The following is a 27583-nucleotide window of genomic DNA, read 5'->3' as shown; positions in this document are numbered from 1 at the left end:
TTCATTTTATCTTTGCCAATTTATGTTTAATTATGAATTTATTTTAAAAGATTCACATTTATAATGGTGGTTGACCTTTATATGATGATGAAATTAAATGACTAGCATAAAGTATTAAAAAATCCTAACTTATAAAAAGATTGCCCCATTTACTTTACCGATACATTTAGTACGATATTTATAGAAATTTCCGTGGATTACTAATTTCTTTTTTTTCTTACTGAAATATTATTTTAACACAATGATGGCAAGTAAAAAGTTATTTTCAAATTAACATGTACGTTGCCCATTTACACTTGGATGAGCATAATAAATGTCACTTAATCTGCGCTTTTATATGGTGGTGCAGAAGAAAAGTTAATTTAATTGTCCACTGAATAAACAACGGGCAAGTGTCATCAGTTACATAATATATACCTTCACTGATGATTGGATTACAAAAGTACTTTAGCGATATTAAAGCGGCGTGATATACTGTCAATTTAAGTGGGTGCGAAAATGATATGACAACACGTGTTTGCATACAAGGTGGGAAGACGCCTTCCCAGAAACAAGGCAATGTACAAACAGTGGTATATTTTTCAATGTTAAGGCTTATGATATAGAAAAGAAATGCAAATAAAGAATTATTTCTATCAAAAGTACCGATTTACTAAACTTATATGCATAATAACATATTCTGGACATGATTGTAAAATTGTAAAACAGAATAAATTTCTGGAACAACTGTTAAAAAGATAGGGTAGTAAATGCCGAGTAGATAAGTTTGCATACCAACGAAACAGACGTCTAGCGTTTGTTTAACTTTAAATTTAAAATTTACTGAATACGGGAGATTTGTTGCTCTAACATTAGTTTGAAAGTCGCAAAATAACAAATTTTTCTTGAAAAAAAAAATCGATTATAAATATTAAAAAAGTTTTTATGGTATATGTAATATGTAACGTTCTTGTTCATTTTACATATTTAAAAAGTAATAAAAAGAGTTTATAATCATTACCAATATGTTGTCAATATAGCCTCTAGATAGTCACGAAATTCCAGGAAATAGCTTTCTCTTTCAAAAAATTTCTCGGGGAGCAAGCCCCCGGACCCCCTCGCTAGGGAGTACATATCAAAATAGCTCAGTTACGCCCCTGTGAAACTATGCGTCTACAAACTGTTATATTAATATAAATTCAAATTAAACGGTATTCAATATTTTATAAGTCACTTTCGTATTTTTTTTTAAATGTGAGCGAAAGGAAGATCTCTGTACGTAGTTGTGAATAGAAATTATTCCGGTACGTTACCGTTTTAGCTCTGGGGAATTACATCAAATGAAGTACATAACACAGTTACGTGATATTTCGATTTTTCTATCAGTATTTAACCGTTTTAGGTGAAAAAATTGATGTTTTTGAAAATTATCAATATTCCTTTAATATCTATTCCAAATTATTAAAAAAAATAAATTGTTTATAATGAAAATCAATAAAATTCAAACAGACGTAGTGGAATCTTCCATAATAAATAAGGTTATTTTCTGCGTTAACTTGTGTATTTACTTTATTTTTTGTATGGAATTATTCATACAATGATATCTAATTATTTTCTTATAAAGAAATAATTACTTTATTTCAATTTGATTTTAAAAAAGACCGAAAACATCGAGTTCGTTATTACACTCCGGGGCCATTGGGTGAATTCCCCAGAGCTATGTACAGAAAGTACCGGAAAACGGCGTTTAACTAGGTTTTCGAATTCGTGAATTAAGGACAATTTTGCGGGAGGAGATATTAATTTCTTTATATATAAGCCTATGTTTTTATATATTTCATGGGAAAATATTTTTAGTTGGTAAAAAAAAAATAGTAAATAAAAAAAATCCATCCTAGCATGCGCCGTCCACGGAAGGAAAACATTTGATGGTAGTCAACCTTGATATTGATTTCCGGTACAACAACAACAAAGTGTAATAATAATTAAATTTAGATTTTTCAGGAAGAAACGCTTTTAAGTAATCTAAACTTTTTCAAGCAGATGCCAGGTGATATAATTCAGCTGAATGTTGGCGGTAAGAGGTAAGTTTCGAGGTAATAAGTGCCACTGAAGGAGTAACGTAGACCATCCAAGTGAAAAGTGTACGGATAAATTTATTTTCGGATACTTATAAGTGCATTTATTAGGTAGTCAGACTTTTCTCTCCCTCTCCAGTTCTTCCCTCGATGTTTCCTCCCTGACGGTTCTCTCCCTATTTTGGGGGAGAACCGTCTGCATATTTGCAAATAACCAGACAGTTCCTCCCATATTTTATTTTATACTAATACATTATTATTGAAGTATTTAGATGTTAAATAAATGGGTAAGTTTATTATCAATTAATAAATTAGAAGAAAAAAAAATAATGAAGTGTTTAGATGTTAAATAAATGGGTAAAGTATTTATAAATTGATAAAAATATAGAATTTTTTTTTATTGAAGTATTTAGATGTTTAATAAATAAGTAAGTTTATTATCAATAATTCAATTGATATAATTTAGAAAAAAATCTTTTTATTAGATCATATGTATACATTTTAATGTGTTTAGTCATTGAAAATAATTAATGAATAATTTTCTTGATTATTAGAAATTAATTATTGTGTGTGTGTTTTTTTGTTTTTTTTGATAAATAAAAAAAATTTATAAGAAAAAATGATTAATGAATTTAAATGCTAAATATTATACTTTTGTATAATGAAGAAAAGGGAGTTCAATACACACATGCGTTAAGATTGCTGTCAGAGATAATTGAAAGAATCAAGGTGTTGATTACGTTAAAATAGCTGTCAAAAGGTGTTGATGGATAAGTATTTTGTTAGACCTGTGTATATCGATCACTGTCCAATAATCTTAATCTCACAAAATATGCAATATGAAGGTGTTGATAGGATTAACATACCCGAAAAAAAAGGTGTTAAACTTTCAGATAAAACATAAAATGCACTAAACACATCCTTTTAATAATCTTCACTAAGAAATATTATTAGATTAAGTCAAAACTAAAATGATATCTTATTAAAAAAATGGGGGAGAACTGTCTGCATATTTCAAATTAGGGAGAGAACCGTCAGGGGAGGAAAGGGTTTGGGGGAGAACCGTCAGGGAGAGGAAGTGGTAAGGGAGAGAATAGTCTGTCATTCTATTTATTATACTCACTCTGCTATTAGCCAATTAACCCATTTGTTTTAATTTTTCCGTTTGGATACACAAGTTATAATTTGGGTTAATGATTTAATGTACACTATGATAAGCTATTTAAATAGAATTTTCGATTTAGAGTCAAGTCGTCCCATAGTGAGAAATTAGAGTAAACACGTCCCATAGTCAACTCGTTCCCTTACTTGTCCCCTATTTCTATTATTAATTTATTCTAATATTTGATAAATTATCAGAGAGTTTAAGATATACCTTAAACAAAAACTTGCAAGAGAATGACAGAAATTGACACAGGGACTCATTTTTACCCTACCATGTGCTGTGTAGTATGTACCTTTATTATATATAATATAATTAAGTTGAGGTTTATCTTTACGCAATCATAATTATATGCATTATCTGACTACTTGGTTATTTTATCAACTTACAAACAACAGCTACTCATGTGAAATTCAATACAAAGCTTTGCAACTAATGATTTAATGATATTTGGATATCTGTTGATTTTTATACACCCTGGCGGGGGACGGTTGGGCAGCTGGGCGGTGTCCAATATTTGTCCAGAGCATATCTCCTACACCCATGGAGGAATTTTAATGAAACTTCATAGAAATGTTCACCACGGCACCCACATGAACCAGGTCTCTGATCAAAGGTCAAGGTCACACAAGGTCATTGAAAAACGCTTGTCCGGAGGAAAACTTCTACATGCATCGAGGGGTTTCAATATAACTTGGCACAAATGTTCACCATTGTAAGGCAGAGTGTCGGATCCCTAAGGCCAAGGTTAGGAGACAAAGTTCAGATAAAAATAGGAATATGTGTATTTGTACCATTTAGTTATCATTTATTGAGGGATGAAAACACAAATGGTCATTATCATGCCTGCTGTTGTGAAACATGTAATTAAGGTTAATATATCAGTGTTCCCATTCACGCACAAATGTACGTGAATCACGTATAATTTACAAAAATCACGCATGAAATTACAACTAGGTGCGTGCATGCACGTATAAAAATTGAAGTAAAACTGCAAAAAAATTATCCGCAAAGTCGAAGCACAAATCAATAATCTACTCGTAAATCTCTGAAATTGTTTGCAAGACCGTAATTTAATCCGATCAGTCATAACTTAGGTCATAACTCTGGTTTCCCAGCTGTGCTATTTTTAGCTCATGGACTGGTTTATAATTATTAACGACGCTTCGCGACACTCTATATTAAAAGCAGTAACAAGTCTACATCCGGGCAATACAATTAAGCCGTCTGAAATATTAAATAATCGCAGGAAAAGTTATTGAAAATGCAACGCAATTTAAATGAATGGTTTCATAAAAGCGATTCCAGCGAAAAATCGCCCACCCTTACTCAATCCTCTAGCGCAAATCAAGAACCAGGCCCTAGTGAAAATAGTGATGAACCCCCCCAAAAAGAAACATTGCAACGATTTCAGAACTCCTGGTTGTCCGAAATTTTCATGGCTTAGATTTGACAAAGACAACGGGAAAATGTTTTGTTTAACATTCGAGACATATGAAAAAACACTAAAAAAAGTCTGAAATCCGCGTTTACAATTGGGTCTAATAATTTCCAGCGGTCAGCATTAGTTAGACACCAGAAATGCGACGATCACAATGTGTCAAGCAACGCCAAAAAGCAACAATCTTACATGACTGCTGCTGTAAAAAAGTTCTGAAAAAATATGAATCAATCTTAGAGGCACATATTCTGTGAAGTGTACCCCCAAAAATATGACCTAGGGGGTACATGTACCCTCAAATTTAAATTCTAGTGGGAACACTGTATATTCAAGGTCACTAGAAATGATAGTGAAGGTCACTAAAGATGATAAAAATTAAATATAGAGATTTTGTCCATAGCATATCTCCCACACATATGGAAGTTCGTACAAATGTTCACCATTATAAGAAACAGTGTCATGCGCATGGGGTACCAATGCGCATGAACTAGGTCTCCAGGTCAAAGGTCAATGTCACACTTAGAGGTCATTGAAAAACGCTTGTCCAGAGCAAAACTTCCGCTTGTCCAGAGCAAAACTTCTACATGCATAGAGGGATTTCAATATAACTTGGCACAAATGTTCACCATTGTGAGGTGGAGTGTTGCGTGCAATATTATTAACAGCATCCTGATAAACAAAAATGACAGATGTTAAACAGCTTGCCTTTCCATTGGCATTATTAAAGTTAAAATTTGGGAAACAATGATATTTGTTCACAGGAGAATGGTGGTTGGGCCCATGAAGAGGGGAAAAACAAACACACAGAAATGAAGCTGCCACAGTTTTATTGGAATTGCTGTTTTTTTTTGAAAGAATGACAATATACATGTTGTATAATGGCAGTTCTAATATACATGCTGATGCAGTTTTAAACTTCATTTAACCCTTTCCTTCATGAGCATATTGTGAAAAATGGCCGTTTTCATTGAAAAGCCTCCCGTTACAAGTTCAAACTGCTATGAAACTATGAAAAATGCTTCAATACTAATCAAACTTGGCACAAATGTTGACTGGACCATTGCCTTTGCAACAACATGCTCAGTCTTAAATTTCCTGTTACCATGGCAACGAGGGGACATCTCAAAATTGCCAAAAATCACTATTTTGCCTCGATTTTTTCCATCAGTATTTATTTCAAAGTGCTGCAACTTCTCAAGGGATTGAGATAGAGTCAAAGGCTTTTCAGCGTTGGTTACACGTTACCTTATGATCGACCTGGGGTCATGTTTAGCCTCTCACAAGTCCAAAATTTTCTTGGCGATGAGGGGGACTACCACCACCCCCTTCAAACCGCCCAAACAGAAGGGGGCACATCCCCCTTCTGGCAACCCCCTGATGTATCTTTTGGATGGGGGGGTGGTGCCGAAAAAGTGCTCACTTTTTTAGCAACATTTCTCAAACAAAAACATGTGTTTGGGGCCCAAATAGGACATTTTTTCACTATTTGAGGCCTAAAAGAGGGGGGGGGGGGGGGTCGAAAGTGCGTTGTTTCACGTATATGTGAGGTAATGGGTTAAATGTTTAAAAACTTACTAGTCATTTATAAATGCATGCCTACACTATAATTTTTAAACAGAAAATTGTTGGGAATAATCCACTTGCTACTAATGTTGGAGATGTCACAGCTGACATGGGAATGTTATGGTGAAAGTCCACTTGTAAAAATGGGCAAACTTTGGGAACATTTTTACGGCTGTACTTTTTGTCCTATATAATTTAGTATTTTGCATAAGTTTAATTTGATTTTATTTCTTGCATTATTATCATTCTCACTGTAAATTTATAATTTCAAACATGCTTGAAACCACTTCTAGCCATTTTAGCCAAAATTTATAGCTGCATGTAAGTCGCATATGGCTAACCCAAGTACAAGCTAGTTACAGTTATAAGACATGTTTTTTATCTTTTTTTTTTTTCATGAACTGGTGTGATTTTTTTTTAAATGCTTTATCAGATAATGTTTGGTAATTTTGTGTGAAAGTATGAAAGAAAATCAGAATGTCCAAAGATACATGTATATACATTAATGGAAGAGCGTTATTTAATTTTGAATTTTTGAATTTAATAAACAAATTTTGCAATTATATAATGAGTAGTTTAGAATTTAATATTTGAGTGAGATAAATCAAAATTTAAATTATGATTTAAAAAAAATAAAATAAAAAAAAGTTAAAGAATTGCATGCTTATTATTTTAAATATGGTAAAATATCATTACAGGTTTGCAACATCCAAAGAGACCCTGACATGGATTCAAGATTCGTTTTTCACAAGGTATGTGTCATTGTACAACTACAAAAAAGAAATTTGTTGAATTTCTACCAATGTGTATTAGAATTCCTATATCACAAAAACAAGAAAATGGCTATTCATGTATAATACAATTTTTACATAGTCAAAGATTTATGAAAATTATCCTCATGGTTTGAATTTTAGCTTGCATTCTTATTTTGGGAGCTCATTAGAACATTCTATTATCTGCTATATAAATACATATAATATCAGATTATGTATCTCACAATTGCCAACAACTTCCTTATATGGTTCTTTTGTGGTTTGTTGTTATATCTGAAAATAAATACTTTCAATGTAATTATTCACTGTATTACAGACCTTCCATTATAGACCAATTCACTTAAAACATTATTTTAACTACATGTATAATCTTTTTATTTACATATTAAATTACATATAAATGACTTATGATATGCTTACAAAATGTTTCAATTTGTTGTTTTGTATATTTTTCTATTATTTTCAGTTTACTAAGTGGAAGAATTTCTTCCTTAAAAGATGATAATGGAGCAGTAAGTATTTTCTTTTTTTTTTTTTTTTTCATATAAGAGAGCAATAAATATACCTGTCACATTTATAATGTATGACTTGTATTTATTATACCTCCACCCAGTGATTTTTATGCCCCCACAATGTGGGAGCATATAGCGTTGCACTTGTCCGTCCGTCCGTCCGTCCATCCGTCAGTCCGTCAATACGTCAGTCCGTCAGTCCGTCCGTCCGTACGTCCCGAAATCTTGTGAACGCAACTCCTCTAAAACCGGATGGCAGATTTTGCTTAAACTTACAGGGATGAACAACCTTAATGTGTAGATGGTAGTAAAGGAAGGAATTTTCGCTGTGACCAAATTTAACAGAATTATGGCCCTTTGTTGATTTTTTCCCTAGATACTATGTAGAAATTTTGTGAACGCAACTCCTCTTAAACCGGATGGCAGATTTTGCTTAAACTTACAGGGATGAACAACCTTAAGGTGTAGATGGTAGTAAAGGAAGGAATTTTTGCTGCAACCAAATTTTACAGAATTATGGCCCTTTGTTGTTTTTTTCACTATATACTATGTAGAAATTTTGTGAACGCAACTTCTCTTAAACCGGATGGCAGATTTTGCTTAAACTTCCAGGGATTAACAACCTTAATGTGTAGATGGTAGTAAAGGAAGGAATTTTTGCTGCGACCAAATTTTACAGAATTATGGCCCTTTGTTGATTTTTTCACTATATACTATGTAGAAATTTTGTGAACGCAACTTCTCTTAAACCGGATGGCAGATTTTGCTTAAACTTCCAGGGATTAACAACCTTAATGTGTAGATGGTAGTAAAGGAAGGAATTTTTGCTGCGACCAAATTTAACAGAATTATGGCCCTTTGTTGATTTTGAGTTTTCAACTTGTGGGACATGTAGTCCAAAAAATATTTGACCTAGAGTCATAAGATTGACAGAACAGTGGTGTGTGGGGGCATCCGTGTCCTATGGACACATTTCTAGTTTTCACTGTATTTTACAGCCGGATAAAGGCTGTTTCCCCTAGCCCAAAATAGGTATATTTTCCCCTAAAAATGCATATATTTTCGCCTAAAATGCCTCATGCTCTTCCTTACCAGAACCATGACTTAATATCACAGGATAACATTTTGTGTGTATTGGGTAATTACCATTTGTTTTGTGATCTATTGGGTTTTTTCTATTTTCTTTGAGTTACTTCTGTATTTTTTACCCTACCCCCTCTAACTAATTTGGGTTATAAAGCATGAGTTCATGTATTTTACCCAAAATTTCTGACCTACATTGTAGACTGTTGTAGGTTTTGTATGGTTATAAAAAAGCTACTTATTACTTTGCTTTATGGTTTATTGGCCTAGGAGATTTCCAAGCTGCCTGAAATAAATTTAAAGGTTAAAACAGTATGAAACAGTATGATCTGCCTGATGTACGCAATAAGTAATAATTTACATCATTACGCACCAGTTCAAATGTAGTTTGCATAAATAAGAATTCATTTACTTTTTCTTACCCTTAGTTATTATTTCTATTGGGTTTTTAGACATTTTAATTGGGTAATAACGCAAATACGCATGTTATTTGCAGCCCTGATATCATCAGCTAGAAGACAGAAATCTGTCCCTATAGATAGCGTCTGCTATGTAACATGTATGTTAAATTGAATTTAAATTAATTATTTTCATAAAATGTGTGAGTAAATTCCATTTTCAGTTGTTGGAATTTGATTTCAGGTTTCCCCCTTTTCTGATTTATGGTGCTTTATTTTCTCCTTCAGAAAGCCACAGGTTGTTTTGAAAATTGGAAAAAAAATCACTGCCACCAAACCTAGTTTCTTTGGGGGGAGGGGGAGGGGGGGGGGGGCTCTATAGGAATCACTTTGTCTTGACCCATCTTGAAAACCGGTGGAGGTATTAACTTGAAACTTGGTACATCAAAGTAATATCACAATGCAACTGTCTCCATCAAGTTTCATAACTCTTATATTTAGTTAGTTTGACAGAATTATGTCCCTTATAAACTCAGAAAACATCCCAAAGATGTATCAAAAGTGGCTATTGCTTTGAAGTAAATGACTGAATTGTCTTCATACTTGAAAACAACAATCCTTTTGAAACATCATAAAATATAGTTCCAGTTTAAATTTGGCTGCAGAAGATAATGAAGTTAAGGTGGTGGGTCACTGGGGGCATGAATCACGTTCAGTAATAGTTCTAGTTATTATAATGATAGCTTGATCTTTTCTAGCAAAATGATGGATAATGAAAACATACATGTATAAGTGCCAGGATGCAGACTAGAAAAATTGTAATTGTAAACCAGGGCTGCCATTAATGGAAGTTTGGGAGTCATTTACTCCTTGATTTTGGCTTGTGACTTCCAAACGCCAATACTTTTCCTTCTTACCTATATAATGTGACTTTCAATATCAGAGAATTTGCAGTCTCTAACTTCCAAATTTTGGAACTGAATGTAAGCCCTGTTTAACTTGAATTAAATTAGCATAGATTTGTTTTCCAATGGACATTTCCAGTGTTTACAGTTTGATGTAAATTGGCTGACTGGCCGTCCGATAACTAAACTGGCTGGATTAAAGCATTGTTACTAGCTCACTAGTTGACCTGGTTAACACAAAAAAACATGGTTTTGTTTGTGGTACTGTTTGTGAGCAGTGGACTTATATGTAGTAATGAATGGTAAAGGTGGGGCTAAAGTTTTCACAGCTAGAAATCTTCCTAAGCTTACTGGTAAATAAAAATGTCTGTGATACAAACATGAAATAATCAATTTCCCGTTCAGAGCTAGCTACAATTTATACCTCTTATTGTATCACTTCTTTCTATATTGGAATATATTTTTTGAAGTATATTTGAAGCATAATTTTTCGCTTTTTCTTCCAGATATTCATTGATAGAGATCCAGCCTTATTCACTGTGATTTTAAATTATCTACGGACAAAAGAAGTTGATTTAAAGTAAGTTATAGCTATCAATTTTTTGTAAATACAGCATACTTTTCTTCGCACATTTCTTTTAAACTGAGCCTGTAATCTATATATTCTAAACCAAATGGACATAATTTATGATATCAATTATATAATATGTTTTAGGCTTTTTGTTGTTGCTGAGATGTTTAAATGGTGTTTTATGTGAAAAAAGATTGTAAAATCGAGTATTGTTAACATTTACATAAAGTTTACCATGAAGTAAATAGGAGAAAACTTGAAAACAAAAAAGCGATGAATGTAAGCTTTTTGTCCTAGATCAAGAGTTGAGTTTGAAATAACTGTGTTTGATCAAGTTTGTTTTATCTTTTATTGCAGCAATGTAGATATCAGCTCACTAAAACATGAAGCAGAATTCTATGGTATCAAACCTTTAGGTATGACGTTTATTATTTATTTGGTATATCATAATTTTATACATGTGTAAAAAAATTCCTGCAAGATTATAAGATACCCTTTTGAAAAAGATGAATGCGAAATAGTTGTCAGTATACTGGTTTTGCCTTTGATATTGTTCTTTTTAATGGGTGAAATGTTTGTATTTGTGTCCGATATGCATTTAATATACCAGTATGAATACATATTACAGTTCGAAGGTTGTGTTTGTGTGAGGAATTAGATGCAGCTTCATGTGGGGATGTTCTCTTTCATGGTTATCTCGGACCACCTTGTAAGTTGTTTTATATAACTCTGGTAATATAATCATCATTTAAGGATATAAGCTTTATATTAAAGCATTGCTTATGAGGTGATCTATTTTTGTTTGTTTAATGTTGGTTGATTATAAACATTTTTAGTGCATGCTGCAATTTTAGTTTATACAGAATTTATTTTAGTTCAATTTTAGGTTGCTATAAGCTTATAAACTAACCAGTACTGAGCAATGGGTGTAAAGTTTCTTGTTCAAGGAAACAACTATTTGCCCCTGACAGGGTTTGAACCCACATCTCCCTCTAACTTTCCTTAGATTACTAGTCCAACCATTTACCATGTAGCCACTTAACAATATTGCAAATGTTCTTTTGATTTTGATATTCAGTCCGTAGAAAAAAGGTGACTTTGCAAATACTTTTAGTCTAACCAAACTAAAAACAATAACTTTTATTCAGAAATTTTACTTTTTAATTCTTTTGATTAACACTGAACCCATTCCGTCATTGTAAGACATTTCCATTACACAAACTAGACTCGTAAGGTTTTAAGTGACATGCTCAAAAATTATGTATGATAGATAAACAGAAAACATTAATTCCATCCAAAACATTTAAAAATGATTTATTTGATTGGAACCATAATTTAAATTAAGAAAAAAAAGAAATTCGGGCAATTTTTCAGCTTTGATTTTTATAAGAAGTAAATTACTCATTGGCTTAATCAATTTATCATAATTTTTTTTCACAGGTCCACCAGTACCAGATTTTATGAGAAGTAGGTCACAGTCTATTATTAGCACCGACAGTCACCATGCTATTAGAGGGGCGACACCACAAAGGTATTTAATTATTTGTAACTGTTGTTCATTGCATTTGTAATTGTTGTTTATTGCTAAATTAAAACATTCAGTTTTTTTTTATTGAAACTTTAGACAAAAGTTTTGGTATTAATCTTTTATTCTTTTAGTTACATGTACCTGTGAAATATTTCATTTAAAGTGTGAAGATAGCTTTAAGATAAGACCTTTTTTATATTTTGAAAGTTCTAGTTGAGTTTTATAAAACCTTATTTTAGCATACAATAATGAAATGTGCATCAATAATCAATACATGTGTAATGACAGAAAATTATTATTATGAAGACCTTTTTTGCAAACATACCAAAGGTATATAATTATTTTATCTTCTTAAACACCTGTTTTTGCCCTGATTGGGCAGTTGAAGTGTTTCTTCACTGAGAAATCTGGATAGTTGTGGTATAGCACATGTATTATGAACGTTTGTGTCATTTTATCCCATGAATCTATATTAATCTGTTTATCTATTAATCTTGGTCCCTGTGTTACTATCCAGGCATTCCTCCGTTGATCCAAGACCTGGAGACTCCAATCAGGATGATGTTCATACACACGCCAGACAGATGTCCGTTGACTTTTCGGCATTGATGCACCATGGCTCTAGTATAGCCCGTACACCATCAACGCATAGTATGTCACGGTTGTCTCTATCTACAGATGCTAGGAGTATATCTAGACCTGTTCCTTATGAGTCACTCAGCACAAGACTTGCACATGCACAACCTATGTCCGGTAAATATGTATCCAAACTTTCCTATTAGCTATTTTTTCACAGTCTGTTATAGTACTTTTTGTAAATTGTTTCTTTAAGTTGGCATATAACATACATGTATAAGAGCGTAGGACATCTTAAAAATGCCTGTGAAAATTACATATGTTAAATGATATTTTTATGTATGTTTGAATGTGTAGGGAGTAACAGCCTTGTAGTACAGGTAACTGAATTTCATTTAATCAAGGGGATTTGGGTTTGAGCCCTTCTAGTACCACACATGTGACACGTCTTATATGACGCTGGTACTAAAAACAATCCTGAAGGTTCAAATGTTAAAATTTTCAATTTAGCTCACAATTATCTTACCAGCTGAGATTTAATAAATACAAATTAAACTGAAAATAGCTATTAACTTAAGAAAATAAAGTAAAATATACATTTGCATATTTAAAAATGTTTCAGGTTATATAACAGATCCATTAAAGGTGACCATGTTGCGAGGTCATCACAACTGGATTGCTGTAGCATACCCACACTTTGTGTGCTGTTTTAGGTAAATATTGAACATCTTCTTTAATCATTCTCATTGTTTTGTGACCTAAATATGCAGTACATGTATTAAATACCAATTTGTTTTGGATATTTTACAAGTTATTTGATTTTTATATAGTCTGTGGCTGAGGTGTTTGGTTTAACTGACCTCTTTTTCCACTTGCCCTACACTCCTGTGACTTAAGTTTGAGAAAAATGAGCTAATTATTTTATGAAGAAGCCATCAAAGTCAATGTTTCATATCTGGTTCTGGGATATTCATGTACATCAAAATATGGTTCTGGGATGTTCATGTACATCAAAATATGGTTCTGGGATGTTCATGTACATCAAAATAATGTATGAAAAGTGTTTTAAAGCTCTTCCACCACTTTAAAGCTAGAAAGTTACAGCAAAGTTATAGCATATTACTACAATGTATATGACCTAAATATTACCAGTGCTACTTTAAACCTGGACTTTAGGCATAATTAAATGATGCTGTTTTTTTTTGTTTTTGTTTTTTTATACATAAATCGTGTAAAGTAAATCATTTGTTGATATCGCAATTATTTTATCCTTATAGGATGAAAGATTCTACTGGCTGGCATCTGATCTGGACAAGTTCCTACCTGGATATACCTATTGAACGTATAGCTATCAATGCTAAAGTCCTGTCAGCCAATCAGGATAATACAAACAAAATGGTTGCCGCATCTTCTGCTAGTCTTGTCAGGCTCTGGTCAATATCCGACGGTGATGGCGAAAGCCGAGAAATTGGTATGCGATATAAGTCTTCCTTTATAAAGATTATAGTTAGAAAAAGTCTTTTGAGTACAATGATAAAAAGAAATTTTATACGTTAAATCAGGTTGAGAGATTGCATGTGGCAAAAATCATTGGAAGGGGATGCATTGACAAAAATTAATTGAGGTATCTAATTGACTAATTATTGTGACCTTTACGATAATGGGATTGAGCCCCTCTGAAGTCACAACCAAGTTTCCTTATATGTCACTTATTTGGTTAATCCAGTTAGCGGAATGGAAAGTAATTCATATTAAATGAAAGTTGTTTCAAAAATCCAGCTTAACTTAGTATAGTACCAGTGTGTTTGATTTAAACTAAAGCTAAATATTTCAAAAGTTTTTATGTGATGATATGCAACTGTTTGCCCAAAAGGGTTCACATGACTGTTTTTCATTCCCTTTATTTTGTTGTATATTTCAGGTGTGTTCAACTTGAATGTGTCAGTTGATTCCCTGTTCTTTATAGGCAGTCAGCTTGTTGCTCTCAGTAAACTTGGAAAGGTTGGAGTCTGGCACTCCATGACACATAATTGGCAGGTATGTAAAATATGAGAAGGCTGGTTCGTTTGGTCTCTTCTGGGAAGAGAATTTGCAAGTTAGAACACCTGTGAAAAGAGGTTTAATCAAATGTTCGGCAGTCATTTTAAATTGGCATCCAGTCAGATTTTTCGATTTTAATAATAAATGACCTTTTGCTTGATTTGTGATAAAATATTTATTTTTGTCATCAGAAGAAAGTAAATGTGTAAACAACCGCAGTATTAAAATGTTTTATTTTACCCGCAAGCCTTGTTAGCTATGCTGTTTGATTGTGTTACTTTTACCTCTTCAAAGTCTTCAGGTGGAATAGATAGAAGAGCTTCACAAAATATAAGGCGACCAATCAAACAGTCTGGAAGAGCTCTTCTAATTCTAGTAGCCCTTTCATTTTTCCACCTGAACCATCAAAGAGTAAACTGCATGAAATTATCATTGTCTCAATCACCTTATGTTAAGATGACTTGAAATAAATTTCATTTTACAACTGTTTGAATCATGCTAGGATTTTAGAATGTTTTTCTATTTCTTGTAAGGAAATCTTCAGCTAGTTTGTAGTTAGTCAGAAGGTGTATGCTTAACAGAATGATAATAGAAGTTCATTTAGCTTTCCTTCACCAGTGAAGCTGCAAAATTACCATATCTGATATTAGTAGTGAGTTTGGATCACTGATATTGCTTGTTGTTTAATTCCCTCCCTTTCATGTGTGGAAGCTACACAATAAGGTAATGGTAGGTTGTTGGATCTAGTCATGCAATTGCTAGTATCTGAAATGATTAAGAAGGGGGCACCTTAAGCTGTCTTCCACCAGTACAGGTGAAAAGTTGCCAACTGATCTTCAGTGTTGATGTGATCTAAAACCCCGTTCAATTCTAAACAGTAACAGTAACAAACAGATAAGATGTCATATAGAGAATATAGAAGCTTTTTATTTTAAGATTTAATGTATTGTATGTATATTTTCAGATTCAAGATGTTGTGGCTATTACAAGCTATGATAAAGCTGGATCTTTCTTACTTCTTGGTTGTGAAAATGGTTCTGTCTATTATATTGGTGAGTAGGATTTGTGAAATTTAATGTGTAGTAGAAACTTATATTAAACAGTCTTGAATGCGTGTTTCCAGTCTTAAATGTGTTATTTCAGGCTCTTAAATATGTTTATTTTTCATTTTCTAAAATGTGTTTTCAGTTTTTAACATGTTTTCAGTCTCAAATATGTGTTTCTAGTCTCAAATATGTTTTTTCAATCTCAAATGTGTGTTGTCAGTCGTGTTTTCAGTCTCAAATATGTGTTTTCAGTCTCAAATATGTGTTTTCAGTCTCAAATATGTTGTTTAAAGTCTCAAATATGTGTTCCCTGTCTCAAATGCATGTTTTCAGTGTCTCATATGTTTCCAGTCTGAAAAATATGTTTTCAGTCTCAAATATATATATGATTTGAGTATGAAATATAAAGTATGGTTCAGTCTTTACTATAATTTGCTTTGTTTTACTGTCTTGACTTGGAAGGATTTATCTAGAAATTGTACTTACTTCATGCATACTGTTTTCATGTTAAATATTTAAGTTTGACTACTATTTGAACAGATATGCAGAAGTTTCCTTTACGTATGAAGGATAACGATTTGTTAGTGACAGAATTGTATCGTGATCCAGCCGGGGACAAAGTTACAGCTCTTAGTGTGTACCTCACACCTAAAACAAGTAAGTTGTTCTTTTTAAATACATTTTCTTTGTTTTTTAGGGTTTGTAATATATTTGTTTGTTTTTTTTGCAAAACTTTTATATGATTATACAAATGGAATAGAATTGACAATAAATGTGCACTTTTAAAATTAATTCTGCACAGCAGCTTGGCTTGATAATGAAATGATAAAACTCTGCTTACTTTGTTTCTTTGTTCAATTTTAGTATACATGTATTTATTAGTTTACTTCTATGGAAAATTAATGCTTTTTAGCTCGACTTTTTTTTTTTGAAAAAAAAGTAGAGGTATTGTTATAGTCAGGTCGGCGTTGCTGTTGCCGTTGCCGTCCGCAAACTTGTACCTGGATCATAACTTTTTTATTTCTTGGTGTATTGTCTTCATACTTGGCCACAACAACCCTTGGGACAAGACCTTTCAGTAGACCACACTAACCTTGACCTTCATCCATAAATGACCTTGACCTTCAAGGTTAAAAGTCCAATTTTTGCTTGTTCATGCTGTTATTGGCTGTAACTTTGTTATTTTTGAATGGATTGTCTTCAAACTTGAAACATAATAATCTCAAGGATATCCCTAAAAAATAACTTGCCAGACCTTGACCTTCACTCATAAATGACCTTAACTTTGAAGGTCAAATTATTGAAATTTTCCATTTTTTTGGCTATTATTGGCTGTAACTTTGTTATTTTTGAAATGGATTGTCTTCAAAACTTGAACATAATTATCTTTCAGGGATATTCCTTAAAAATAACTAGACAGACTTGACCTTCACTCATAAATGACCTTGACTGTGAAGGTCAAATTATTGAAATTTTTCATTTTTTTGGCTATTTATTGGCTGTAACTTTGTTATTTTTTGAATGGATTGTCTTGAAAACTTGAAAACATAATAATCTTCAAAGATAACTGTTAAAAATATCACCGAAAGAACCTTGACCATCACTCAATAATGACATTGTCTTTGAAAAGGTCTAAAAAAAAAAATTATTGAAGTTTGATCATTGTTTTTGGCGGTAACCTGAACTGGCTAAACTTTGGCTATTATTGAAGGGGGATCAAACTTCCATATTATAAACAGAACATTCTTAAGGACCAGACCCCGTTGTTTATCAAAACCCAAATTTGCTTTTTGTGCTCTTTAATGACCTTGACCTTGAAGGTTAAATTACTAATTTTCTCAAATTTGTGCATTAAATGACCATAATTATAATATTTATTGGTGTGTGTATACCGTAATAATTCTATTTAGGCCCGGCTTTAATTAGAATCATAGACTTTTCGAAAGTTGGGGATGGGCGTTAATTGGAGAGACGCATCTTCATAAGACAAACTAGTTTTCTAAGGCAAGGCTTTATAAATCCACACTCGCCCTTCATAACTATAAGAAGAAATCGAATCCGAAGATAGAGCGGAAGTTTGATTTATAATTGCAGACAACGCTAAAGTCGATTTCGGTATCGTAACGTACCGGCTAAAGTCTGTTCTTTCCGCACTTTAATACCGTGCATGTAGAGTCCGGTATCCGAGCACGGGAATAAAAATGAGCCTCACGCATTTTTTACTGCAAAAATATTATTGATTTTTCCCAACGAAATTTATTTATGTAAGGTTACCAATAAACTCTGTAATCTGGGATGTTCTATACAATTCAAAAAAGTCAATGGAATATTTCGAGTCCGCGATCATATGCATTTTTTACCCGCCAATATAATTGTTAAAAAAAAAGTAAGAATAGCTTCTGTCGATTTTACTGACACACAAGCATATATGTTCTTAAAGGGATTGATGCGGGATTTTGATATAAAAAGACAATCGTCTATTGTTCAAAATAATTTTAATCAGAACTAATCTCCCATGTTGGGCCCCAATACATTGAACCACGCACATTGACCTTGCTGACGTAATGAAATAGGCGCGTGAGTCTCGGAATGGTTATTTTTTATACATGTATATATATTTTATACATAAAAACACATTGAATTTATGACAACACCTATGCTTGTGTCTATAAAATCTGTTATTAAGGGATATTCACGTTTACAAATATACATGCCCAGTCGGAACTATGTACTTCATGTAATTTTGGAACCAGAAAATGAACATAGTGATAGCGCAATTATCGTAAAAAAATAATGGATCTCTTGTTGGAATATACGGAGGGAAAGCCTCTTACAAAATTGATTCATAGATGGACTTATTGTAGAAATCAGTGCCGAAATACTTGGAGAACCGCGTTCGTCATCAAAAGGAACTTTTGTAAAAGGTGGTGGCATTGAAATACCATGTACATATAAACTTTACGGAAAGTTTGTTCCTACATGAAAACGGAAATAAGGAAACTTGAATTGTAAAGGTAAGCTCAATTGTACTCAAATCGGGGGATGGGCGTTTAAAAGGGGCAGTTAATTTTTCAACTTTGGGCTGAAAAATGGCCGTTTTTTGTCCAAAATATGGGGGGTGGGCGTCTATTAGAGGATGGGCTCTAAATAGAATTATTACGGTATATATATTTACAACAACAACAACAACAACAAGAATTGCGTCATTGTTTCTATTAATAGAATTGCGTCATTGTTTCTATTTTTAGAAATTGCGTCATTGTTGCTATTTTAAGAAATTGTGTCATTGTTGCTATTTTTAGAAATTGTGTCATTGTTTCTATTTTTAGAAATTGCGTCATTGTTTCTATTTTTAGAAATTGCGTCGTCATTGTTGCTATTTTTAGAAATTGCGTCATTGTTGCTAATTTTAGAAATTGCGTCATTGTTGCTATTTATAGAAATTGCGTCATTGTTGCTATTTATAGAAATTGCGTCATTGGTGCTATTTTTAGAAATTGCGTCATTGTTTCTATTTTTAGGAATTGCGTCATTGTTGCTATTTATAGAAATTGCGTCGTTGTTTCTATTTTTAGAAATTGCGTCATTGGTGCTATTTATAGAAATTGCGTCATTGGTGATATTTATAGAAATTGCTTCATTGTTTCTATTTTTAGAAATTGCGTCATTGTTTCTATTTTTTGAAATTGCGTCCTTGTTGCTATTTTTAGAAATTGCATCATTGTTTCTATTTTTAGAAATTGCGTCATTGTTGCTATTTTTAGAAATTGCGTCATTGTTTCTATTTTTAGAAATTGCGTCATTGTTTCTATTTTTAGAAATTGTGTCATTGTTTCTTTTTTTTGAAATTGCGTCATTGTTTCTATTTTTAGAAATTGCGTCATTGTTTCTATTTTAGAAATTGCGTCATGTTGCTATTTTTAGAAATTGCGTAATGTTGCTATTTTTAGAAATTGCGTAATGTTTCTATTCATATATATATACAAAATATATAAACAAAACTAATGTGACAAGACAGACCAACTAAATTTATAAAAAGGAAACGTTAAGATATGTTCAAACCTTTCTATGTTTGCGTTTAGAAAAAGTAAAAAGTCGAGCGTTGCCCCCGCCCGGCGGTGGCTCTTGTTATACATATAATTGCTGTGCTGGTTTAAATTTTCAAAAGAGTAAATACTTCTTTTCTTGGTTTATATTAGGTGATAAGAGATCTTTGAATGGCAGGGGTATACAATATTTAGCAGTTGTGCTTGTTTATTTTATGATTTCTATGGGATTTTACTGAAGAATTTGAATAAAACATTCCTATAAATATTTTAGAATTGATATTCATTAACCAATACCAACTAAAAATGGGTTAGTCTTTGCCACCAGTATAGAGCCCGGCCAGCCTGCACATTCTTAAAGTAGAACCAGGCTGTATACTGTTTGCTGAATAAATTTGAGCCGTGTCACGACAAAACCAACATAATGGGTTTGCGACCAGCATGGATCCAGACCAGCCTGCGCATCTGCGCAGTCTGATCAGGACCCATGCTGTTCGCTATCAGTTTCTCTACTTGTTATAGACTTTGTAAGCGAACATCATGGATCCTGATCAGACTGCGCGGATGCGCAGGCTGGTCTGGATCCATGCTGGTCGCAAACCCATTATGTTGGTTTTGTCATGACGCGGCTCATTTATACTTTTATCTTAGTATCCCCAAAATTGATAATGGGCAGTTCCTATAATGGAAGCTGAGCAAGGACATTACACATGTTCAGCAGGTTAAGGGTTAATTAGTTTAACGTAACATTATACCCATCCAAGGTTATGAAGTCAGTAAACAGATAAAAGTCAAAATAAGTTTACATTTTGCCATTATTCCTTTAAAGTGACATTATGCACATATTTTCATAGTCAAGTTGAGCTGAATTGACTTTATATTTCAAAAGTTTGACTGTTGAAATGGTGTTTGACCAACAGGTGATATTTGAAAATGTTTTGGATAAAATTATAAAATTAAATATAAAAAAACTGCCCCACTCTTTTTATAAACTGAAAGGTACAAGTAAATTCTAATGGATATTTACAGAAAATTCCCTAGGATCCGTGCATAATTTATTGTTTATTAAATCAAAAGGAATTGTTGCAAAATGAAAACTTATTTATATATCCACATGTTCACTCAGTATATAGATGGGCATAATGCCACTTTAAATTTTATATTTAAATTTGTATGAAGGATAAAATTTAAAAAACTAACAAGGCCCAAAGAAATTTTGATAAATATCCATTTGAAATAACATATAATACTCAATTTTTAAAAGATAGGGGCAGTCATTTTTACAGTTTAGGCAGATTTATATTTTATCCTTAACATTTTCCAATATCAACTGTTGGTCAATCACCATAATTACAGTCAATCTTTTGAAATATAAAGTCAGTTCAGCTAAACTTGATAATGGAAAAATGAGCATAATGTCTTTTTAAGTCTTTGATTGCTAGTAGCAATAATGAATTACTTATCTCACAAGTATAAGATCACATCTTAGATATATGACCAGATTGATAAAAAGTTGGTATGTTTGAATTACAGAATTATCATTAAATGTGCAAGTTAAATTGATGTTTGTTTATGTTAAAAAGAACTTGTTAAATATTAAATTATTATTATCATTTACCTGAATATTATTTGTGTTTATTGTTTATTACCTTCCTTCAATCAGGATTTAGGTTTAGAATTTATGCTTTAAAGCAATTTATTATTATCATGTTATTAGATGATAAAGGATGAAAGGAAACTGCAATACAGGCCTTCCCTATTAATGCTCATAGAGATTTAGATTTTACTCATGTGTAATTTATTCTTTAACTCGTGTTTTTTCCCCTTAAATTTCAAATAAACCTCAATTAGGTTTTAAACTATTGTAATTTATTCGAATGCAACTCTTTCTTTTGTAAAGAAAAAATTATGAATATGGCTGAATGTTTTCAGGTGTGAGTGGTAACTGGATAGAAATTGCATATGGCACGAGTTCTGGCACAGTACGGGTCATAGTGCAGCACCCAGAGACTGTCGGGCACGGTCCTCAGCTGTTTCAAACATTCACTGTCCATCGAAGTCCTGTAACTAAAGTCATGCTGTCAGAAAAACACCTTGTGTCAGGTAAGGATTTGCTTAATCTTATAAATAAAATAATGAAAAACTTTTGTCTGGACATTGTTTTTGTAATATTGAAAAGTGATTTAACAAAATTCCAAAGGAAAACTGCCTTATCAAAATTGCAAGATCTAAAATCAGTTGTAATATATCTAATGCTTAATGATATATGCGTTTGTAAGAGTTGGTCTGCATCAGCTATGCCTGATGAATGGCTAATTTTTTTACCCTAGTGCAAAATAATATTGACATTTCTTGATATCTTTGTAAATGTACAATTGATACATTCGTTATCTGTATAAATAGAAACAGAAGGTAAAATTGTATTCACCATTAATAAAGACATAACCATCGTCAATAATTTGTGTCAGAATGTTTCATCTATCCTTTTTTACTTTCCAAAAATATTGTTAAAACCAATTAATCATCCAAGAATCGTAGATTTTGGTTAATTTCCATCTTATCTCTAATTCGTTATTTCTTGACTTTTTTGCTTATGTTGATTTTAATATTTACTGATGTGTATTTTTCTAAAGCTATTATTATATTTGCAGTATGTTCTGAGTACAATCACGTACGTACATGGAGTGTGACACGATTCCGTGGAATGATCTCAACACAGCCGGGCTCCACACCTTTAGCTTCGTTTAAAGTGATATCACTGGAGGACTATGATCCAAATCAGAGCTACATGGCTGGAAATGATTTTGGTAAGTATATAATATTTACAAATAATTATGATATTGTTTTATAAATCAAAGCGTTATATTTTGTTTGAATTGTACCCTGGCAGTTGTATGGTTTTATGATGTAAATTTAAATTTATGTTAGAAATTCTGATACTCTTTAATATAATAGAATAGCTGTGGCCTCAGGTTTATTAAGGATCATATCATTGTGTATGCAAAGCAGTATTTTACTTTTTCAAAATACTTAGAACTAGAGCTTGTAGTTTAAAAATTAAAATATAATTTCATGTGTGAGTTTTGATTGTGTATATACTGTACATATCTTATGTCTCTTTTGTTTTATTTTTATCCTTTGTCTAATTTATAAATACTTATATTCCAGGTCCATTTGGAGAGCAAGATGATCAACAAGTTTTTGTGCAGAAAGTAGTTCCAGAGACTGATCAGCTCTTCATACGCTTATCATCATCTGGCAGGAGGTAAGTTCTAGAACTAGTTTTTATGCTTGACTAATCAAAGATTGGGAGAGCTATTGTACTCACCCAGGTGTTAGCGTCACACTTCAAGTTAAGTTTTTGCATGCAAATTGGTATCTCCAGAACCACTGAAGGGAATAAGTTGAAAATTCACACACTTGATAATGTGATAATCTAACATGATAGGGACAGGTACATAATACTTAGTTACCTTTTGCCAGAGTTATGCCCCTTTTCTTACTGTCAAGCACCAAGAATAGTGGAACCTGTCTTACTGACAGCTCTTGTTGTATATGATTAAACTCTTGTTTGAGAAAAGTTTGTATATGGCATCCTTAACTTTTGATTTGTTCACAATTTTGATAATTACATATAAAACAACATTATTTGGGTTTAATATTGGTTGTTAAGCATGTGTTTCACATAATTTTATCTAAAAATACAGAAAAAAATGACTTAAAAGTGATAATTACAGGTATTGATTAACTTATCACAAATGAATGATTCATTTAATACTCTCATACTTTTCTTTGTCTTTGTAATAATGATTATGTCCAATTATATTTGCAGAGTTTGTGTGATTAAGTCAGTAGATGGTACAACGATTAGTGCATTCCGAGTCCATGAGTGTGAGGGCTCAAGTAGAATGGGCTCACGCCCTCGTAGGTTCCTCTTTACAGGTCACACTAACGGTGGTATACAGATGTGGGACCTTACAACAGCCCTAGATCTGATGAGCCCTGTTGAAGAGAGTAAACAAGTTGGGCCAATAAAACCTTGTAAGTAAAAAAACTAATTATCTTAAAATATTTGTAAAATAAATGGACATTCTTGCATGTAGAAGCAAAATAGATGTATGGCTGGTAACATTTAAAAAAAATAAATTGTTTACCTCAACTGATGCTGGTGGTGTTGGTAGTTTTCAGTCCGGATCACGTCAGTAAGCCACATTGAATTCACCAGATCTCAGTTTAGCCACCACCTCAACTGATTCATTGAGTTGCTTTTTATCAGCACAAAGACTTTATTGTAGCCATAGAAAGTATTTTGAAATAGGGTTCTTGAAGTTTGATGAGGAAACCCTTCCATGGCTTAAAAAATAATTTGTTTTACTTTGAAAATATTTACGCTCATGGCTGTTTATTCATATCCCACAATGATTTTTTTAATGTGAGGATGATAACTTGATAAGCAACAGAAGTCAATGGTTCTGCTCCGGTACCAGTGTATGTTTGATATATTGCACAGAAAAACATCTTAGGCATTCCTAATCTGATATAGCAAGAAAGCCGGCCTATGACTTTATAAGGTTTAATGTGACTTAAACCTGCTCCCCACCTCAAGTAATGAAACTTTTCAATGTTGAAATAAATTTAACTACTTTCCTCATCAACAAAATGGAAAGTTTTTCTTGAAAAAAAAATTCATGGAGATTTTCCTACTTATTGATATATTTTGTTCATGTTTTTCAGCAACAACAGAACAAAATCTTGGTGGACCGACACCTAAGGAACTGGTGAAATTGTTAGACCAGTGTGACATATGCCAATCACAAAACTCCACCCCATGTATAAGCCCCTCCCCTTCTATTATTGGAGGAAGTATCCAAAGACCGTGTCTAGACTTGGTACATGGGATTTCAGTGCCAAACATAGAGCATTTAGAGGAACAAGGTGCCGCTGGCGGGATCGAGAAGTCTCAGGTCACCAGTTTATGATGCATGCTCTCTTGTTATACAGGTGATTTCTGCTTGTTGTGAGATGTATTGTAAAAAACTGTTCAGCTAACTCTTAACATGCTTAATTTGTGTAATGGATTAGCCAAGCTTTGAATTTGGAACAGTCCATTTAAAGATTTAGGGATCTAGATATTAGTATTCAAAAATTGAACTTCAAACAGTATAGAGCTTGGTCAGACTACACAGCTTTGTGTGTATTTGCGTTTATTTATACTTGCCAACGGTTGCCCATATGGCGAGTCCTCCAGAAGAGTATTAGACTAGTAATTTTAGTTGGCCAGCCCGGGAAACGAACCCACAATGTTGAGATTACAAGTCATCATGCTCTAACCGATTGAGCTATGCGGGCTGGCAACTATACAGATGTGCAGGCTGGCCTGGCTTTATACTAATGGCAAAGGCTGATCACTTTTGGTTCAAGCAAGTTAAGGGTTGGAGCATCTTTCTCTCTAAATTACTTTTGTAAAATCATTTCTTTTGATTGAATTTCATATTTATCATATAACAACAAAGGAGAATATTTTTTTGGAATAAGTTTTAAATTCTCCACATTATTTATTGGAGAAGCAAGAGATTTCCAATTAAGATCCTTAAAAATGAAATGCTTTTCACAATATCTTCTCACCAAATATATGTTGAAACAAAAAAAAAAATCCTAATCAATTTTATTTTGTTCTTGTTTTATGTGTAATAAAAATGAATAACACAGTAAATTATTTGATTGTTCAGCATTTAACCCTTTGTGCATTATACATAAAGCCAAATAATTAAAGTGCTTTCAACTAATATTTAACATTCAAATTTTGTCTTGTTTTATAGTTCATCTTGATCTAAAACTTTTCACATTCTGTGCATTAATCAGTTGACACATGTTTTTTAAATGTCAGAATGTCTGTTTTCAACCTATGTCATGCTTGAGTTTTCTAATTGCCCTGTCCTGCTTTGAAACTAGAACTTCTTTTTTAACACTAGAGATTTAGGAATTTTGATATTAAATACTAAAATTGAAGATGTGCCTTTAAAGTAGGGATGGCAACGAGTAACCGGTTAACCGAGTACTCGATCGAACGTCCGAATATCGGTTAAAAAAATTGATAATCGATTACTCGGAAAAAAATATTTAATTTCTACTTTTTTGCGATTTAGAAAGATTAGTTCAGAAATTCGGAAATGTACACGTATCTATATAAATACTTGTTAAATGCAATCAAAACATCCTTGCAGAGGTGTGAAAATGATATCGTAAATTTAACGAGACGATCAGCAGTTTGACACGCGTATGGGATTGAACACAGTCCTGTGTCGTTTACGTCATTCGGCCTCTTATGATATTTAATCGCCTTTAAATATATGACAGTTTGTAGCCGAAACTTGTTAATTATAAAAACGTAAATATATACGGAATATTATGTTGTGCTACGAGCAGCGGTGGAAAAATTGATATCACGCGAGACCGAATGTCGAGCGTAATATCAATTTTCCAACATTGCGAGTAGAAAAATGCATAGGCTCAGAAAGCTTCTACAACATAATTTTCTTTTTATTATATACCTTTTTGTTTGAATTATAAACGATTTTCATTATACTACACTATAAGAAATTTCAGAAAATGAAATGTAGCTGTCAAGAAGTAAATTTATGACTGACGGATGAATACGTAATTTTTGCAAAACCCGCCACCCCTTTTATAATTTTGGTTTCTGTTTTAAATGCTACGTTTATACAAAGCTAAGATCGGAACCATTGCCAAAAATAGTCCGGCACTTCCATATATGGTACCGTATTTGTCAATTTCTATCCGTTAATTGAAGCGTATTTGCGTTCATCCTGTATTTTAGGGAGAAAATTTATAGGTATATAAGAAATGCTGTCATTGACATTTCTTATGTTTATATATTTCTTGCAGTCCTATTTATAGTTACGAATTCTATTAATTAAAATAGAAAACGAAAGTAGCATACAGACGGTGTTGATATTGATTGTGTGATAAAACTTTAAAGATCATTAAAAATCATCCGAGTAACCGAGTACTCGATCGGAAAAATGACCGAGTACTCGAGTATTGATTTTGGTATTCGTTGCCATCCATACTTTAAAGTATACATATGTAAAGCATATAGTCTGTTGAATAAGTTCAAAACTGTACATGTAGGTCATTTAAATAACTATGAAAGTATTAATTGGTTAGTATTTTTTTATCTGACATTTAATTAGCTGTAGATCTGTCATTAATTTTACTAATCTATGTTGCAATTAACAGTAATAGGTCATAAATATTACTATTACATATTTGGATTATTGATTATATATGTAATATGGGAATTAAATTACTATTATATGTAGTGAATACAGTGTTTTGGTCAGTATAATTACTATTACATTTTATGATTAGTTGATTTTAATTTTTGATGTAGGTTTTCCATATAAATGTACATAATTATTACATGTTGCTATTACATGATTATCATTATATTTCAGATATATAATTGTAGTATACTAGTAATAGAAACCTTCTGTTTACATAACTTTTACATGTAATGTTTACAGTTTGGACCTGGTGAAAGATACAGACATAACAGAAGTAATAGCTACTGGGTGTGATCAGAAGAGTTGTCTCCCTTTGAACTTTGAATTCTGCCAATATAATACTGGATCTGACAGAAGGATGTTTTGTTCGTTTGACAAGAGCAGTTACCTTGTGAATCGTGCCATTTTAGGGAATATAAACTATACTTTAATGGATATACCATACTTTATAAAGCACTTAAATAATTTTTGATATAACACTAATGTAATACTGCTTTTTTCAACATCATAGCAACGTGTTAAAATGTAGGCTTTTGCAGTATGTATATCACTTAAAACATTACATAATGTATGTA

At 32.4% G+C, this 27583-nt stretch overlaps 1 protein-coding gene across 2 annotated transcripts; it reads left to right on the top strand.

Annotated features, from left to right (window-relative positions):
• The first annotated feature begins 1934 nt into the window (after window positions 1-1934).
• Window positions 1935-27583, top strand: LOC132744102 (BTB/POZ domain-containing protein KCTD3-like). 2 transcript variants are annotated; one of them, XM_060732720.1, is made up of 19 exons: window positions 1935-2063; window positions 6922-6975; window positions 7463-7508; window positions 10401-10474; window positions 10823-10881; window positions 11094-11174; window positions 11906-11996; window positions 12511-12746; window positions 13192-13282; window positions 13847-14040; window positions 14491-14606; window positions 15574-15661; window positions 16196-16312; window positions 21634-21804; window positions 22353-22508; window positions 22870-22966; window positions 23534-23742; window positions 24436-24665; window positions 27249-27583. In XM_060732720.1, exons 1-19 carry the CDS (start codon window positions 2023-2025, stop codon window positions 27300-27302), a joined length of 2205 nt encoding a protein of 734 aa, XP_060588703.1. In that variant the 5' UTR covers window positions 1935-2022; the 3' UTR covers window positions 27303-27583. The 2 variants fall into 2 exon arrangements, with proteins under 2 accessions (XP_060588703.1, XP_060588710.1); XM_060732727.1 differs by having other exon boundaries at window positions 24436-24702.

This window comes from Ruditapes philippinarum, unplaced genomic scaffold, assembly GCF_026571515.1.
Source record: "Ruditapes philippinarum isolate M1 unplaced genomic scaffold, ASM2657151v2 ctg4816_1_1_1_1, whole genome shotgun sequence".
Taxonomy (NCBI): Eukaryota; Metazoa; Mollusca; class Bivalvia; order Venerida; family Veneridae; genus Ruditapes; species Ruditapes philippinarum.
Note: the sequence above shows the minus strand (reverse complement) of the source record. Positions and strands in the feature narration are given on the sequence as shown.